Source organism: Bidens hawaiensis, unplaced genomic scaffold, assembly GCF_021521415.1.
Source record: "Bidens hawaiensis isolate Kalapana, Puna unplaced genomic scaffold, B.hawaiensis_p1.1 tig00003241_1, whole genome shotgun sequence".
In the NCBI taxonomy this organism is placed as follows: domain Eukaryota; kingdom Viridiplantae; phylum Streptophyta; class Magnoliopsida; order Asterales; family Asteraceae; genus Bidens; species Bidens hawaiensis.
This window is the reverse complement of record NW_027491177.1, coordinates 808,574-828,070: the sequence shown is the minus strand read 5'-3', so window position 1 is coordinate 828,070 and position 19,497 is coordinate 808,574. Positions and strand designations below refer to the sequence as shown.

Here is a 19,497-nt window from a genome sequence, read left to right as displayed (position 1 = left end):
GTCACTTTATCTGCCAACCAATGGGGTTGGTGCGCATGCTGCGCCGAAAGTAACTTTTCAGACATAAAGCAGATTAGGTCAACAGCACAAAAGATAAGATAACACAAAAGCAACGGCTAGATTAAACAGAAGAAAACTCAAAGGGTTCAGCGCGAGAAAGCTCGAGCGCACGCGCGAGAGCGAAGGCAGACACAGAAGGTCAAGAGAGCGCGAGCGCGAAGGCAGACAGAACCAACCTTAACGCGTCGCGGAAAGAACTACATTTCTAAGCGCGCCGCGGGAAGAATCACATTTCTTAGCGCGCCGCGGGAGGAACTAAAATTCCTAGCGCGCCGCGGGAAGAACTATAATTCTTCGCGCGTCGAGGGATGAACTACGATTCTTAGCGCGCTGCGAGAAGAACTACAAATCCTTAGCGCGTCGCGGGAAGAACTACCGTTCTTAGCGCGCTGCGAGAAGAATTACAATTCTTAGCGCGCTGCGAGAAGAGTTCGTCTCGCGTATCGCTGAAACAGGTGGTCTTCACGCAGGCTTCCTTGTAAGGGGTCTGGCGCGTGGAGCTGCGCAGACAACCTTAGGCGGGAAGGAACAAAGGACAAGCAAAGAGTTAGAAGAAAAGAGGGAAACAAGGCGGAAAGAGAGAAGAAGAGGGACGGGACGGCGGAAAGAAAGAGAGAGAAAGAGGCGGGAAGGAAAATATTTTATTATTAAAAGTAAAATATAAGTATAAATAAATATTAAATCATAACAGAAAGAGATCGGATAAGAGAAACGGGTACCTGGGTCGGGTCGGATCGGGGCAGATGTCACAGTCTCCCCTACTTTAAGAAATTTCGTCCCGAAATTTATCTCGAAGTAGGTTGAGCAGAGAACAGGTGCGGGTACTTGATCTTCATTTGATCTTCCCTTTCCCATGTAAACTCGGCTCCGCGCTTGGACTCCCAGCGAACCTTCACGATAGGGATGCGACTGCGCTTGGTTTGCTTAACCTCGCGATCCATAATCTCAACAGGCTTCTCAACGAAATGCATGGATTCATCAACTTGAACTTCATCAAGTGGAATGTGAAGGTTCTCGTCGGCTAAACACTTCTTGAGATTGGATACATGGAACGTTGGATGCACATTACTGAGCGCGGGCGGCAGGTCAAGTCTGTAGGCAACTTTTCCCACACGCGCGAGAATCTTAAATGGTCCAACATATCGAGGAGCAAGCTTACCTTTCTTCCCAAAGCGGACAACACCTTTCCAAGGCGACACTTTGAGGAGAACAAGATCATCAACTTGAAATTCGAGAGGCTTTCGCCTGCGATCTGCGTAACTCTTCTGTCGGCTTCTAGCAGTCAGCAGATGATCACGGATCTTGGCGATTTTATCGGTTGTCTCTTGAACAAGTTCGGGTCCTGTGATTTGAGTTTCACCCACTTCGCTCCAACAAATCGGGGAGCGGCACTTACGACCGTAAAGTGCTTCAAATGGGGCCATACCGATACTGGAATGATAGCTGTTATTATAAGAGAACTCGATCAAAGGCAGGTGTGAATCCCAATTACCTCCAAAATCAAGAACACAAGATCGGAGCATATCCTCAAGAGTTTGAATAGTTCGCTCAGACTGTCCGTCAGTCTGAGGATGATATGCCGTACTCATGTCCAAGCGAGTTCCTAGCGCAGATTGGAGAGATTTCCAAAAGCGAGATATAAAACGGCCATCGCGATCGGATATGATGCTCAAAGGAGTGCCATGGCGGCAGACAATTTCCTTGACATAAAGCTGCGCGAGTTGCTCAACACGGTAGTTTTCACGAATGGGCAGAAAGTGAGCAGACTTAGTCAAACGATCCACTATTACCCAAATGCTATCATGTTTGCTTGCTGTCAAAGGTAACTTGGTAATAAAGTCCATCGCTACACATTCCCATTTCCATGTAGGAATTTCTGGTTGTTCGAGCAAACCAGATGGGCGTTGGTGTTCAGCTTTCACTTTAGAACAAGTCAGACATTTAGCTACGAACACAGCAATATCCTTTTTCATACCGGGCCACCAATAAGTAATGCGCAAATCCTTGTACATCTTATCAGCGCCAGGATGAACGGAATATCGAGATTTGTGCGCTTCACTCAGGATATCAGCGCGAAGATTCTTATCAAAGGGAATCCAGATGCGATTAAGATAACAGAGAATTCCACTTAGATTGGGCACAAAATGTGTTTCCGCGCCACACGCTAACTCGGCGCGAAGGTTACCATTACTGATGAATGCGCGCTGCGCGTCACGAATGCGCGATTCAAGGTTGCTTTGGATCGGCGCGAAGTGAAGCTGCGTGCGCGGCAAGATACAGTTAAGCTGGCAGGGTTTTCGGCTGAGCGCATCGGCTACCACATTAGCCTTACCAGGATGATACCGGATCTCACAATCGTAATCGCTGATGAGTTCGTTCCATCGGCGTTGCCTCATGTTAAGTTCCTTCTGATCAAAGATATGCTGAAGGCTTTTATGGTCAGTGTAGAGGATACACTTAGTACCATAAAGGTAGTGTCTCCAGATCTTCAAGGCAAATACGACTGCACCAAGTTCGAGATCGTGAGTTGTATAATTCTTTTCATGAACCTTGAGTTGCCTTGATGCGTAAGCGATAACCTTGCCTCGTTGCATAAGAACACAACCGAGACCTTGGTTGGAGGCATCGCAGTACACGACAAAATCATCATTACCCTCAGGTAGCGCAAGGACAGGAGCTTCACACAACAAACGCTTGAGCGTTAGAAAGGCTTCTTCTTGCTTCGAGCCCCAAATATACGGTTTACCTTTGTGCGTTAGAGATGTTAAAGGCAAAGCGATCTTCGAGAAGTTCGAAATAAATCGCCGGTAGTAACCAGCTAAGCCCAAGAAGGAACGGATTTCGGTAGGAGTGGATGGCGTGATCCAGTTCTTGATTGCTTCAATCTTGGATGGGTCGACATGGATACCCATCTTGTTCACAACATGGCCAAGAAACTGTACTTCATCAGACCAGAATTCACACTTGGAAAGCTTAGCATAGAGTTGCTCAGCTCTAAGCTTTTGCAATACCAATCGGAGATGTTGCTCATGCTCGGCCTTGGTCTTAGAATACACCAGAACATCATCGATAAACACGATCACGAATTTATCCAAGAAAGGCCTACACACCCGATTCATTAGATCCATGAAAACGGCGGGTGCGTTGGTTAAACCGAAGGACATGACCAAGAATTCAAAATGGCCATAACGAGTTCGAAAAGCAGTCTTCGGAACATCTTCATCGCGGATACGCAACTGGTGATAGCCAGAGCGGAGATCGATCTTGGAAAAACAAGAGGCACCTTGGAGTTGATCGAAGAGGTCGTCAATGCGCGGTAAGGGATACCGGTTCTTAATGGTGAGTTTGTTCAACTCGCGGTAATCAATACACATGCAAAACGATCCATCTTTCTTTTTAACGAACAACACCGGAGCACCCCAGGGCGAAGAGCTAGGGCGAATGAATCCTTTAGCAGTCAACTCTTGAAGTTGGCTTGCCAATTCTTGCATCTCAGCGGGCGCAAGACGGTAAGAAGATTTAGCTACGGGGGAAGCACCAGGGACAAGATCAATACGGAACTCGACTTCACGAGCGGGAGGGATACCAGGAAGATCATCAGGAAAAACTTCAGGGAAATCACGCACAACAGGGATATCGCGAAGCTTCTTTTCTTCAGCAGGTTTAACCACATGGGCTAAGAATGCAATACACCTTTTCCGCGTGAGCCTTCGGGCTTCGGCGCAAGACATAAGTTTAAGACCACTGGAGGGTTTTTCGCCGTAGATGTGAAGATCACCATTTTCTCGAGGAATGCGAATCAACTTCTTGGCGCAAATAACTTCGGCGCGATTATGCGAAAGCCAATCCATACCAATGATAACATCAAAACTTCCAAGAGGCATGGGGATGAGGTCGATTAGAAAATCGTTTTCGTTAAGGTTAAGCGTGCAATCTTTAATCACCGAGTTAATTAAAACAGTTTCACCATTAGCCAATTCAACTGAAAAATCTTCTTTTAAATCGCTGCGCGGTCGCGCAAGCTTCTGCTCGAAGGCGCGAGAGATAAAACTTCGATCGGCGCCAGTATCAAAAAGTACAGAAGCATAAAATCCGTTAAGCAAAAATGTACCATTAACTACGTCATTATTCGCTTGCGCTTGGTGCGCGGTTATATTAAAAGCTCGTCCACGCGTCACTTGGTTTGAAATCTGGTTCACCGGATTCGCCTGTGTGATTTGCACTTGTAGTCTCGGGCACGCATTCCGGAAATGACTGGGATCACCGCAGTTAAAGCACGATCTGGGTCGTGGGTTTTGGTAGGTTGGTTGTGGGTTCTGCGGGTAGACTGGTGGTGTTGGCGCAATTGGGTTGGCGAGAGGGACTCTACAGTTTTCTGCAAGGTGACCAGCGCGGCCACATCGGGTACAAAGTCGACATGGGACTTGAGGTGGGTGGTGGAGTCTACAGGTTGGGCAAAAGGGGTGGTTTCCTGTGTAAGGTTTCTTAGTTGGCGGGGCAGGGAGTGCTGGATTGGTTAAGGCATAGTTGTGGACTACAGGAGGTGTTGGGTAGGCTGTCAGTGGGTTAGGCGCGTAAACTGGGGGTTGGTAGATGGGTTGCTGGACAATGGGCGGGTTGGTAAGCGCATAGGCTTTGCGCCTGCGCTTGAGGTTGTTACGGTTTGAGGGTTCAGGTTTGGTTTCTGTTGGTTCAGGGGCAGTCTTGGTGAGTTTGGTCTTTTCTGTTCCCCGCAGGAACAGGGTTCCTGCTCTGACATGGTTGTCGCTGAGCACAGCGGCCAACTCGATGGCGTCAGAGAGGGTTACTGGGTTTCTGGCCCATACAGAATCTTGAATTTCCATGGGGAGACCCCCAAGGAATTTCTCTATGGCTCGGCGGGAAGGGGTAACAAGGTGAGGGACAAGCAGGCTTAGTTCATGGAAGCGCGTCGCGTACTCGCGCGCTTCACCGCTGTACTGCTTCAAGTTCCAAAATTCCTCCTCCAGGCGCTTAACTTCGTTGGGAGGGCAGAATTCTCGCGTAAGAATTTCCTTGAATTCCTCCCATGTCATGCTAGAACCAGCCTCTGCGCCACGCGCATGAGCTACTCCATTCCACCATGTAAGCGCTCTGGATTCCAGGACACTGGAAGCATATAGGGTTCGTCTGTCTGAGGGGCATTGGGTGTGGAGGAAAGTGTTTTCTATTTTCTCAAGCCACTGGAGCATCACGGTGGCTCCTTCAAGACCTGTGAACTTTGGAGGGTTACCCGCGTTAAAGGACTTAATGTTGTAACCAGAGGTGTTGGTATTGTTTTGGCTCAAAGCTTGGGCTATTGCGGCGGCCATTTCCTGGGAACGTTGCCGCGAACGTCTGCGCGCGGCTTCTTTCTTCTTGAGATGGCGAGCTGATAGCGGAGGCATTCTATAAAAGTTTTAATTTTAGTTAATATCTTGGTTTTAGCGCAAAGTATAACCTCGAAAAGCTTGGTTTCGCGGAGTCAGTTACTGTCAAAAGTTAAAGTAAAATAAATGACCCAAAATGTAGACTTAATAAAGGTAACAAATTCGAATCAAGAATCGACAATTCATGTATCACCATGACTTTCCGAATTCCCAATTTAAAATATACGAGCAAACGAGTATTGGAGATTGACGATTCATGTATCACCATGACTTTTCAATCTTCAATATAAAATATACAAGAAAATGAGTATTGGAAGTTGACAATTCAAGTATCACCATGACTTTTCAAGTCTCCAACCTCAGAACATAATCGTAAATGGAAATTGAAAATCAACTATTCATGTATCACCATGACTTTTCGGATTTTCAAATCCCAACAAACGAATATGCAAGAAAAATCAATAAAAATCGAAATTCAGCAAAAGTCGAAATATCGCGAAATAAATCATAAAATCATATACTGCGCAAGCGCGAGCATACTTATAAATAACGAGTAATTAACAATAAGCGCGCAAACATGAGATTTCTCTCATGCGCGAGAAGGGACTCTTAGGTATTCTAGGCCGTTACGTCTAACCACCTATCCTAAGGTCAACCTGGCTCTGATACCAATCTGTAACACCCCGACCAAAGGCGGATTATACATCGGGGCGCCACATATTGTTTCATTACTCGTGACACTATTGGGTGTCAATATTTAATAAATACATTTATTCGCGCACGCGCAAAGTAAACACAAGATAACATAAAGCATCATAAATCAATATATTATAAATCAAAATATTCGAACAGCAATAACTTGTCTTGATACATTTTAATCTAGGTCCAAAATAAAGAACTTCCTACGTGTCCTCGAACTCCAAAACAGCTACTGCAAACCTGAACATGTGTTAAAATAAACGTCAAACACTTGCGTGTTGGTGAGAAATCAAGTTTAATACAATACATAGATAACAATAAATCTGCGCGCAACATGTGTATGTCTGGTTTTCAACAAGGGTGTAATCTGATCGGGACCAACTCTAAGATTCATAAGACTGCCAGTGCTCACAATTGAGCTCACAAACAAGACAAACTGTGCATGTGTAAACAAAAGAGAAAATCATAAACGATAGTTCTCCCGTGTTCATCTAATGGTACCATGAGAACTGCGGAATAGACCGACAAGACGGTTAATGATCCACACATACAAATAAACAGCCAAGTCTACGTCCTCAACACATGGGATACTGCGCGACTAAAGTTCATAAACAGCTTAAGACTCTAAGTTTGTATGAACACATGAACATCCCAAAACATTAAAAGCAAAAAGGGATTAGGTACGAGATTACTCACTTGATAAACGATGCGGTGTAAGATAAAGCAAGAACCAACTTTAAACAAGCACAAGTTAACCTATAATTAAAGATTATTGTTTTAATGATTTGTTTTAAGTCTTGATTATAAGTTAGCATAATTAATAAGTAAATTATTATATATATATATATATATTACCGGAAAAGCAGGGCAGAACAGGGAGGAAGACGGAGGCGGAGAGGAGGACGGCAGAGAGAGCAAGGAGCAAGAGAGAATAAGAGAGATTAAGTGTTTTGTGTGTAATGTGTTAGGAAAAATAATATTATTATTTATAGAGAAACCCTAGGGAACACAATCCCTAGAAAAAGGGAAAAAGATCTCAAAAAGCAAAAGATTCCAAAAGCAAAAGATATCAAAAGATATGGCAGCAGGGAAAAAGAGAAAAAGCTGAGAGGTAACAGTAAAAAGGCATGGGCAGTTCAGAAAAAGGTACTGGTCAAGCATGGCAAAAGCAGATCTCAAAAGATTATGTCAGTCACTTTATCTGCCAACCAATGGGGTTGGTGCGCATGCTGCGCCGAAAGTAACTTTTCAGACATAAAGCAGATTAGGTCAACAGCACAAAAGATAAGATAACACAAAAGCAACGGCTAGATTAAACAGAAGAAAACTCAAAGGGTTCAACGCGAGAAAGCTCGAGCGCACGCGCGAGAGCGAAGGCAGACACAGAAGGTCAAGAGAGCGCGAGCGCGAAGGCAGACAGAACCAACCTTAACGCGTCGCGGAAAGAACTACATTTCTAAGCGCGCCGCGGGAAGAATCACATTTCTTAGCGCGCCGCGGGAGGAACTAAAATTCCTAGCGCGCCGCGGGAAGAACTATAATTCTTCGCGCGTCGAGGGATGAACTACGATTCTTAGCGCGCTGCGAGAAGAACTACAAATCCTTAGCGCGTCGCGGGAAGAACTACCGTTCTTAGCGCGCTGCGAGAAGAATTACAATTCTTAGCGCGCTGCGAGAAGAGTTCGTCTCGCGTATCGCTGAAACAGGTGGTCTTCACGCAGGCTTCCTTGTAAGGGGTCTGGCGCGTGGAGCTGCGCAGACAACCTTAGGCGGGAAGGAACAAAGGACAAGCAAAGAGTTAGAAGAAAAGAGGGAAACAAGGCGGAAAGAGAGAAGAAGAGGGACGGGACGGCGGAAAGAAAGAGAGAGAAAGAGGCGGGAAGGAAAATATTTTATTATTAAAAGTAAAATATAAGTATAAATAAATATTAAATCATAACAGAAAGAGATCGGATAAGAGAAACGGGTACCTGGGTCGGGTCGGATAAGAGAAACGGGTACCGAAAATTAGAGGTGAATTAAAGACTCAAACTAACTATATGATAACAGGAACCAAGGTTTACCACTTGAACAACAAATGTATGTTAATGGGTACTCAACATTTAAGTTAAATATACTCTACTAAAATTTCAAAAATTAATGGATTATGTGAGAATCAAAACATCAATCGTGTCGTCGCATATGCTATAACGGCACATGCAATATGAAAGAACAACTAGTTATAAACCTATTACACATAACAACATATTTACATATATGTAGCTTTTCATATTTTCACTATAATAAAATTAAGATGTTTATCCACAAGAATGACACCATATACGCTTACAAATGACCCGCACCTCTGTCACTAGGACCAGAACAAGTTATGTTGTAATCTTTGACTTTTCTCACAACACGATGTCCTGGACTTTCTGTTACCACCTTTGTTGTTGTGGAATACTTGTTAAATCTTGGTGTACAACCTGGTGGTGGAAGAGGTTGTGGTGGGAGTGGTGTTGGTTGGTGTGGTGGTGGTGGGTGTGGGTCAGGATGTGGGTATGGTTGTGGGGGTGAAATGTATCTCGAGGTAGTCAAGGCCACCATGATCATGAACGAAAATGTCCATGAGCAAAAACTCGTCCTATTTGTCATCGATGGTAGGTTCAGATTTAGTGTGTGTGTGTGTGTGTGTGAAATTGTGTTGTTTGATACATCAAATTGAACTATCAATAAATCACAACTCTGGCATAGTACTATGATTGTCAATCTGTCATATCCACCCACATCTTTAATTGGGTAAAATTGAGATTTTGGGATACCCTTCCGTGTATTTCTAGAATTCCACGTGACCGTTCTATTTATGCACTTTGTTTTTCCGTCTCAAAATGGTTAAACAAATATTCACCATCCATTTTAATTTGTTTGATTGTCTAAAACTAGTGTGCATTTGTTTTAGTATCCAGTATCTATACTGAAATCCATCACTTCAAAAAAAAAAATTAGTCATATCACCACTAGTAATCACTACTTAACTATGGATCCATGCTAATTATCCATCTTTAATAAACGGTCTTACTCGGTAACACGTATTGTTGTATTGTACTATCCACGTATTGTACTATAACGAAAAATAAAACTTAAAAACATATGCTAGTAATACTTTAATGCAACGCTATCATGGAGAGCCACAATATTTGTAGTAACGCTTCGAACAAAGTTTATATCCACAATAAGTGAGTATAATCAATAATTCAAGTAAACAAATTAATATGATCATATTTGGTGTATCCCCTCATAAATTCATTAATGCACTCACCTTGAATTTCCTTGCAGAAGCTTAGAAAGTATTGCCCTCAATTCTAAATAAATAATATGCACAACTGATAACAGTCACCACACATCCATACCTCAAAAGCCGAAAGGGCTACATGTTTACACTTTTTAATTTCTCTAGTTACACTCTTCGGTGGCCCTATGACTCATTTGAAACGTAGAATGAATGTCAAGCAAACGACATGAGTCTACAATTTGGATGTGAACCCTTAGGCAATAGAATCATGAATAAAAGAAATACATCATGTATTTGATTAATGAATGGTACCATCATCTTGAGAACACATATTTTAGCTTTAGTTTAAAGAAAATCATTGGATATTTTAAGCACATTGGCACCCTTCTCTTATTTGGTGTCATATTCACCTACACACATCTATATGAGATTAAGTATTTGAATTTTTGCTATTATATTTCCATAGATTTCAAAGATACAATGACCCTTTTTCCCTTTAATCCCATTTTAATAATAATTTGTACACTTAAACACCTTCTTGCATTTTGTATATTTGACTGTTATGACTCTCTGCCTACTTATCTCATTCTTAAACCAGTTGATCACTCTAAACTGGTGCTAAAACACAAGTCATTTATTTTACTTTATATCAAAATTGCAAGAGGCTTGCGTTCTAAAAACACCATTTTGGTTATCCAGACACCAGTATAGGCCTATACGACTCATATACAACCTGAATTATTTGAGTTTGTGTTGGCATGTTTCAATTTTTGTTTTTGATGCCTCATATATAGCCCTATATGAGTTGCACATGTCTATACGACTCGTATAGACATATATTGCTCATACAGTCACAATTTTTTTCAAATTTTTTTATAATTAATTAAACTTGTAAAAAATATAGTCCTTTGATGATGGAGAGGTTGGTTAAAAACAAGTCATTGATGATGGAGATGTTGGTTAAAAACAAGTCGATTGATGATGATGCCAAATGACGTTGACAAAAAAAACCTAGCATGTATACAAGTGAAAGTGAAAAATATGAAATTTTTTGAACTAGAATAAAATATTATGACCTATACGAAGCGTATAGGCTTATAAGAGGCATATAACTCATCCACAAAGAGTTATACGGGTTGTATAAGGCCTTACGAGACATATAATTCATCCACAGAGAACTATACAAAGCATATAGGGCCTATACGAGGCATATCGGGCCACAAAGAACTATACGAGACACCTAGGCTTATACGTCTCGTATATGCCTATACAAGTCATATAGGCTGCAAACATCTGTGACTATATGATTTCTCTGTACACATGTCAGGAACGTAATGTCTATCCGGGTTGTATAGGCCTATACGAGTCGTATAAAATTTTACAAACACCATGAGGATGGTGTGTTGTAACTTTGTATATAACATCTCTTACAAAATGTAACTTTTAATCTATGTTGACTTTGACATCGCCTTTGACTTAAGACACATATTTTACACCAGCTTTTTTTTTCGGTTACTGATGTTATATACGTATTCAAAGTTATTGATGCTAGCTTGGGCCAACCCTTTTCCTGTTTAGGCAATTATAATACGTATCCAAAGTTACTGATGCTAGCTTGGCCAACCCCTCCCCTGTTTGGGCCAACAACGGTTGGTTTCGTCAATAGTCAATACATGTTGGTTGATACCTACATAAATTAATACCCTAATTTTTACCATTATTAGAAAAAAAAGAAAAATCCAATGGTTTATGTTAGGCACGGAAATTTGACACTATGGATACGTTATCCTGGTATATGTTCTGGATCAGTTATCCTTAACATGTGTTCCAGATCCTGTCAAGATCAAGGATCCTCAATACTTATTATTTACTACCGATTGTTCTCTTTGTATATCAGTATACTGGCAGGTCTAACGGTTGATGACTTGGTCTATCCTATTAATTCGCAGTCCAAGATAGTTGGCACGTGGTCAAATGCATGCAAACAGCTATAGTGGAGTAGTGACGAGTTTATAGAACAATTTGTTAGCATAATTTTGTATATATAATGAGGCTTGATTAGCTAGGTTTACACACAACACGTACGACTTACATTTCTTTCACTATAACTCTAGCAACATACACACACTTAGCGATCGTTGTAATCACTGATCAAAACTTTCATCCTTGTAACCTTATTTTCTTGATTAATATAGTGGTGCTAGACGATTTGTCATCACCGGGGTTTTTTTGTCGGTGATCATCATCCGATCAAAGGCTTTTCCTTGTAATAAATCCTTGTGTTCATCCTTATTTCGTTTACATAATCACCATTATTGTACATGCACTCTACCTCACAAATCCGATTTGGTTACATTATCCTTAAAACCGATTTTTGACCAGAACAGTTTCAATATTATGAAATGAGTTGAATGAGTCTTCGAATATTTGGCCAACAAAAACATTCATCTTCTCAACAATATGAAAAATAAGAACATAATTAATGTTCTTAAATCTTCACATTTAACAACAAACTATCCTGAACCTAGTTAGATTAAACCCAAACCGCAAGTTTTGTGTCATGTTAGTGTCATGTTATCCGGTATCGTGTCATGTTGGAAATTCACTATCCTAATATTTACCATAGTAAGATGTTACTTGATTGATTAGTGTAGTTATTGTTAGGTGTCAAATAGTAAAGATGGGACATTTATATATTTATATATGTAGAATAATGTGAGGGTTGTAATTAGGGGTGTTAATCGGGTCAACCTGATCAGGTTTCGGGTTAATCGGGTCGGGTTAGTCGGGTTTTTCTTAAAAAATATCTAACCCGAAACCCGACCCTATTAAGGTTCGGGTTAGTCGGGTTCGGGTTATTCGGGTTTCAGGTTAGTAGGGCCGGGTTAGTCAAGTTAATTGGGTTGACCATGTTACTTTATAATTTGAAGTTGATTTTTATGTTTGTAACTCGTGGGTTGCAAAATTTCTCATTCCACTCAATTTTCAATTTATTTCACAAGTAATTATCTTATAATTACATATAGGCTTGTAAAAGAGCCGAACGAACATGAACAAAGACATGCCCATGTTTGTTCCTTACTTTAAACGAATACGATCACGAACACTTACTCAAACAAATATTTGTGTTCTTGTTCGTTCGTTAAAAAATGAACATGTTCGTGTTTTTTTATGATCATTCATTTAAAATCTAAACGAATAGTTCACGAACATAAATGAACACAACTAAACAAAGATAAACGAACTTGAAGGAACATGTACATTCATTAACGAACGCAACATACATAAACGAAAGCATTTAAATGAACTAAAATATAAACATATTATGGTGATATAATTTCTAAATGCAAATAATATTTAATAATTTTCTATTAATATAGGAATGAACATGAAAGAATGTAAACAAACTTAAATGAACGATCATAAACGAGTGATCACGAACATAGATGAACGAGTGAAACATTTGTTCATGTTCGTTAGTTTATTTTAAAAGAATTTATAGTCTAAAGGTTCATGAACAAGTAGAAGAATAATTAACTCCTCTATAAAACTTTCAATATTGACTTTTTAGTGCTTATTTCACACTTTTATTATTGTATTTGAAGAAAAGTATCACCACTAATCGGGTTATTCGGATTAACCCGAAACCCGATTATTTTTCAAAAATAAACCCGAAACCCGACCCTATTAGAAATTCGAGTTATTCGGGTCAACCCGATTAATATTTTTTGACCCTATTTAACCCGACCCTAATTAACTTATTCGGGTTCGGGTCGGGTCGGATCGGGTTAATCGGGTTCGCGCATTTTGGACACCCCTAGTTGTAATTGTAAGTTTGCAACAATTATACGTTTACTTAAACGAACCAATTGATAGAATGGAAGGGAATTACTAATTGATTAGGGTTATTCCCTTATTTCTCTTAACTCCTAAGTGCCCTTTTGTTCTCACTTTATCGATCTTATAGCTTGATTACTAATGTATTACGTAACAACTATATATGTGTTTGAGCATATGTGCTTAGCTATTCCGCCAATAATTCAGAAACAGATTCATAAGTTCAGTCAATAATTCAAAAAACCAGTTTCACACACCAAGGAACACGTAGAATAATGACAAACAATCCTATGAATACCAAATTGCTATACAACCCTTTGACTAAAGCATCTCGTCTTTTTTTTAAGTAATATTGAGATTAATGATAACAAGACTATATTGGAATTAAAGATAAAAGAAAATATATTGTTCAAAAAATAGCAATAAATTCTATAAAAAGTTAATTATGTCAATAAAACTATATGCTTAAACTTTATATAAGGTCATTCGTCCATATTAGAGCATTCATATTGAAGTTAGGGATGGCAAAAATCCCCGAATCCGACGGGGAAACCCGAAAACCGGCTTATTTCGGGTCGGGTCGGGTTTTGTTTTTTCGGTTTCGGGTCGGGTTTCGGAGATTGTTTCGGGTTCGGGTTCGGGTTTGGGTTCAGGTACCCCCGCCCCGACCCGCCCCGATATAATATATAAATATAAATATAAATAATATATATATATATATATATATTAAAAACCTACATCCAGACATCCAGACTCCGCCAGTCCGCCCCCGATTCATATCTGCTTCGCCGCCCTTGCTGCTGTTACTCCAGACTCCGGCAATCCAGACTCCGGCAATCCAGCCCCTGCTGCTGTTACTCTTCCGCCACCATCACCATCCACTCAATCGCCGTCTGCACCACCGGACCACCCTCCTCCTCCTCCTCCTCGTTTTGATCCCAGCCGAAGTATGTAATCTCACTCTTTAATCACACACACACACCATTCTTTTCTTCCCCACTATTACTACTCATGGCCTTTTTTCTTTTTCCATTAAATTAACTGTTCCTCTATGTTTTCTCCTTTTTTAGGGTTTTTCATTTGAAATTGACCTAATTTTGTTGTTGTTGCATATCGTATGATACACCGTTCTCTATGCGATTGATGATTGACATGATAATTGATTTGGGGAATCTAATTTGTTTTAGGGGTTTCCTCTTTCCATGATAATTGATGAGTGATTTGTTAATCAGTCTTTGGACTGTGATTATGATTGTTCTGTTTATTAATGTTTGGACTCTGAGTGTTTGAGTTATTGTACCGTGAAGTTGTCCTTGGTGTAAAATATGAATCAAACTCCATAAGAACAATAGTTTGTTGCGTAAACCATCATAAAGACCCTCGGGATTTAAGAAACAGTTGTATTATACAAACCATAGACTTCATAAGCATATTACTAAGGTTTTGGTCAAAATTACCCAGAATAGTCAATTTGAAAAATAGAATGGCTTCAGTTTGAACAGGAGTTGGGCTATGAAAATTCGTTTGTAGTGGGTTGATGTAATTGATATTACATAATGATTTAATTGGTTTATTTCAAACTTCTTCTTTGTAGGTTTTTACAACTATATGGCATCACAAGGTGATAAATTTGCTTCAGACACTTGTACTCCTACTCCCGTTGCTTCAAACACTCCTACTTATTCTACTCCTCAAGGAAGCAGTGAAGGGGTACATGATTCTAATGAACCACCACCAACTAACTTTACTACCCACGATGAGTCTAACCTTGATGATACTTTTGAAGATGGTCAAAATGTCGGTGGTAAAAGGAAAAGATCTGCCGTGTGGAACCATTTTAAATTAATGAAAGTGAACGGTGAAGATAAGGCGGAATGTAACTATTGTAAGAAAAAGCTAGGAGGTTCAAGCAAAAACGGCACATCGCATTTACGAGATCATTTTGAACGTTGTCCAAGACGAACTGTTAAAGATATACGACAAAGCATCTTGATTATGGAGCAAAAGAAAGTTGATGGTAGTTCATCATATCTCTCCAACTACACGTTTAATCCAGACAACTCAAGGAGAGATCTCGCGGAGATGATTATTGTGCACGAGTATCCTCTTACAACGGTGGACCATCATGGTTTTAGAAAGTTTGTTCAAGGTCTTCAACCTTTGTTTAAGGTTCCGAGTCGAAATACCATCAAGAGCGACATTTTAAAAATTTATGAATATGAAAGGGTGAAAACTAAGAAACTATTAGGGAGGATCACAAGTAGAGTGGCAATAACTACTGATATGTGGACAGCTAACCATCAAAGAAAAGGGTTTATGGCCGTCACTGCACACTTTATAGATGACTCTTGGAACTTGCAAAGCCGAATCATGAGGTAAAGCATATATATTGTACAAGTCTAATATAAAGTTAGTTTAAAACTTTAAATGTATTTTACACTTATATTGATGCATAAATTTTATATAGGTTTATTTATGTGCCTGCACCACATACAGCTGATGTTCTTGCAGATACGCTATATGATTGTCTATGTGATTGGAATATTGATAGAAAAGTGTCTACTCTTACCGTTGATAATTGTACCACAAATGATGCAATTATCAACAAGTTACTACAGAAGCTTCCATTGAGATCACTCATGAGGAAAGGAGAGTTGTTTCATATGCGTTGTTGCGCGCACATTCTCAATTTGATTGTTCAAGATGGTTTGTCTGTTATTGAGGATGGGATTGAAAGAATTAGAGATAGTGTTTTATTTTGGTCTGCATCAGGAAAAAGAGAGCAAAAATTTGAGGAAGCAGCCAATCAACTTGAAATGGAATACACAAAGAAACTGATCGTTGATTGCAAGACTCGCTGGAACTCTACTTATTTGATGCTTAGTGTTGCTATACCTTATAGACATGTTTTCACGCGATTAAAGCAAAGAGAGCCCAGGTATACTAGTTTGCCTACGGACCTTGATTGGGACTTAGCAACTGAGATATGTAACAAGCTACAACTATTCTAATGGCGTATAAAATGAGTATCAAGTTTGATAAATATTGGTCTGTAATTCATGGGATTATGGGGATGGCTGCGGTTTTAGATCCACGTTACAAGCTAAAATACGTAGAGTTGCTTATGCCTGCCTTATACGGTGAAGAAATGGCAAAGGAAGAGTTTAAATCTCTTGAGGATTTTGTCCGAGCTTTTTTTAAAGAATATGAATCTACCAACTCACGTGGTAAAAACTACTATGAAGGTATAATCATATTAATATTTAATGAGTATAAATATAAATTGCTAATATTTGATTTATCTTGATTCACATTAATTTATAGGTGGTGGTTCTAGTTCATCTTTATTCAGTTCGGGGTTGTCAGAGTGTTCTTCTGGTGGATTCCAAAAATTCCTATCTGACATTAAATCCAAAGCTAAGGTGAATGATGACTTGAATGATATGGCGGAGTTAGATAACTACTTGAAAGAAAATCTTTTGCCTGATGAAGTAGAACTGGATTTGTTGCTTTGGTGGAAGACAAATGGAGGTAAGTATCCGACACTTCAAAGGATGGCAAAAGATGTATTGGCAATTCCAGTTTCCACCGTTGCCTCTGAATCTGCGTTCAGTACAAGTGGAAGATTAATAAGTCCTCACCGAAGTCGACTTCACCCAAAAACTTTGGAGGCTTTAATGTGTGCTCAAAGTTGGTTGTTGAATGAGATTCGAGGTAACGCTATATTGAATATTACATTATTACTCATGTTATTTATCTTCATAATCATGAATATATGTTTATGTTATTACTATTAAATATAGAAACTTGTTCGGAAGAGACCGAGGCATATTGCCGCACCATTGAATATGAAATGGATGTGGAAGAGGTAATAATATTTATAAAATTTACTATTTTTGTAACATAGCTTTTATTCTTTTAACTTGGTTGATTTATTGATAAATATTCTTAATGTAGGTAGGTACTAAAGAAAGTGGCACGACGACTTTGGATGATTTGGTTTGATTTGGTATTTAGATTTGGTCGCAAGTTTGTAGTTTGTGTATTTGGCATGATTTTTCGGCCATGTAGACTTGGTTTTATTTCATTTGTAACACATTGTTTCAGCTTTCATGTGTGTGATGCAGAAGTTTATTTCGATAAATGTTCAGTTATGTGATGAACCAATTTCGGGTCGGGTCGGATCGGTTTCGGGTTTTCGGGTTCGGGGACGGGGCGGGTCGGGGGGTACAAAAAACCAAACGGGGAATCCCCGAATTAAACCCGACGGGTAATGGGGCGGGTACGGGGATGGTTTTTGGTTTCGGGTTCGGGTTCGGGTTAAGCAAAACCCGCCCCAAACCCGCCCCGTTGCCATTCCTAATTGAAGTATCTATATACACCTTTAAAATTTAACCCAAAAACAATTTTCTTTAAATTGTGAACCCCTAAGTTATTGCTTTTATGATCATTCAACCCATTTAATACACTAACAAACTAAACATTCCCCTGTCTACGATTAATCATCAATGTGAAGTGGCTGAATAATATTCAACAAACATCACACAATCTAAATCATACATCTTCAACCATAAATGTTGCAATAATAATAATAATAATAATAATAATAATAATAATAATGTAGCCTTGACCACAACAAGTCATTCCATCACATGTAATAGCATACCGTTAACATTCTTTACCATATGTTTTTACTTTTTACTCACAACAAAACAAATAATAATAAAAGAAGAAGAAGAAGAAGAAGAAGAAGAAGCAGCAGAAAATGCAAGGAAACCGGCAGCGAAATCAAAAAGAGGCGGGTTTACCTTTAACCCGAACCATGGACGATTCTGACCATTCTGCCGCCAATCGCCGCCGTGCTAATTCCAATACTAGATTCTTCTCCGACAACGAGAAGGTTCTCGCGTTTCACGGCCCTCGTATTTACGAAGCTAAGGTATACTGCATTCTCTAACTTATTCTTTCTTCACTTATTATTGGTTTTTATTATTATTATTATTTGCGATTGATTGATTGATTGATTGATTGTGGAGACTCGAGATAATAATGTGGACGGATTATTATTATTATTATTAGTTGTTTGTTGAAGAAACTGTTTTGGATTGGTTTTGATTACTTTAGTGGATTTAATAACTGTCTCAATTAGATTGCTAGGGTTCATAATTTTGAAAACTGTCGATTGATGAAAGTATTCATGTTGTTTGCATGTTTGAATGATGATTTACCTTATATTTTGTGGACTGTGTGTTTATTTTTCGGCTACAGTGGACTGTATGTGTTATTGAAATGAAAAATTTTGGTTTTAGATTATTGAACCTTTTTACATGTTTTATAGTGTAGGGGTAATTTAAGGTGCATTTTGTTTTGTTTGTTTACAGATGGCGGTTTTGGTTATGCTTAGTAGTGTTTCGGATGGTATGATAATCGATTGTGTGAAAGTATAACTAGGTTTTATTTAATATTTAATATTTAATTGTTAAGAGTTAAAGTTGTTTAATATTTGAAGCAGAAGAAATAACTAACATTTACACAGACAGTGTGAACGTTTGTGCTGTATGGTTTACACCACACATTTGGGATTAGATTAGATATGATTTATCTCTGTGATGATTTATATGTGAGGGAGAATATACTTAGGGCTGCAAACAAACCGAACGAACACGAACAAGGCCTTGTTCATATTTGTTTGTTAAAGAAATAATGTATTCACGAACACTTACCGAACGAGATTTTATGTCCGTGTTCATTCATTAAGGAAATGAATGTGTTCATGAACACAAACGGACACAAATAACATCGGCGGAGCCTAGAGATTGAGATCGATGTATTCATCAATGTGAATAATGGGACCAATGCGAAAACAATGTGAGAATATGGTTTCCTTAGGGGTGATAAATTAAAGAACATAAAATGTTTAGATAAAATAAATAAATGTACAAAAACTTTTCATGAACAACATATACAAACGTTCATAAACACATTACCAAACAGTTTGGAATCTGTATGGATTGATAAGTACAGATAGTTGATGATCTGGCAATTGAAGACGCGCGCAAATGTTTTATGTTTCATGCACTGATTATGCTGCTAAACCTAGTTACATGTTATTTGTTATGCTATGCATCACATATTACATTTCATTTAACAGTTCCACAATTGTGTATGCAAAGTTTTGTTTTTCTATAACTGCTTATTCTGAACTAATCTCAAAATGTTAAACCATATAAAGTTATTTAATCT

General features: G+C 39.2%; 2 protein-coding genes across 2 annotated transcripts; both read left to right on the top strand.

The window, feature by feature from the left end:
• Nucleotides 1-14,862: 14,862 nt before the first annotated feature.
• Nucleotides 14,863-15,633, top strand: LOC143622662 (zinc finger BED domain-containing protein RICESLEEPER 3-like). Its single transcript, XM_077093743.1, has 2 exons — nt 14,863-15,157; nt 15,227-15,633. The coding sequence occupies exons 1-2, from the start codon at nt 14,863-14,865 to the stop codon at nt 15,631-15,633; spliced, it is 702 nt and encodes a 233-aa protein (XP_076949858.1).
• Nucleotides 15,634-15,893: 260 nt separating this feature from the next.
• On the top strand, nt 15,894-16,265 carry LOC143622661 (zinc finger BED domain-containing protein RICESLEEPER 2-like). The gene has a single exon (XM_077093742.1). It carries the CDS (start codon nt 15,894-15,896, stop codon nt 16,263-16,265), a length of 372 nt encoding a protein of 123 aa, XP_076949857.1.
• Nucleotides 16,266-19,497: the final 3,232 nt, after the last annotated feature.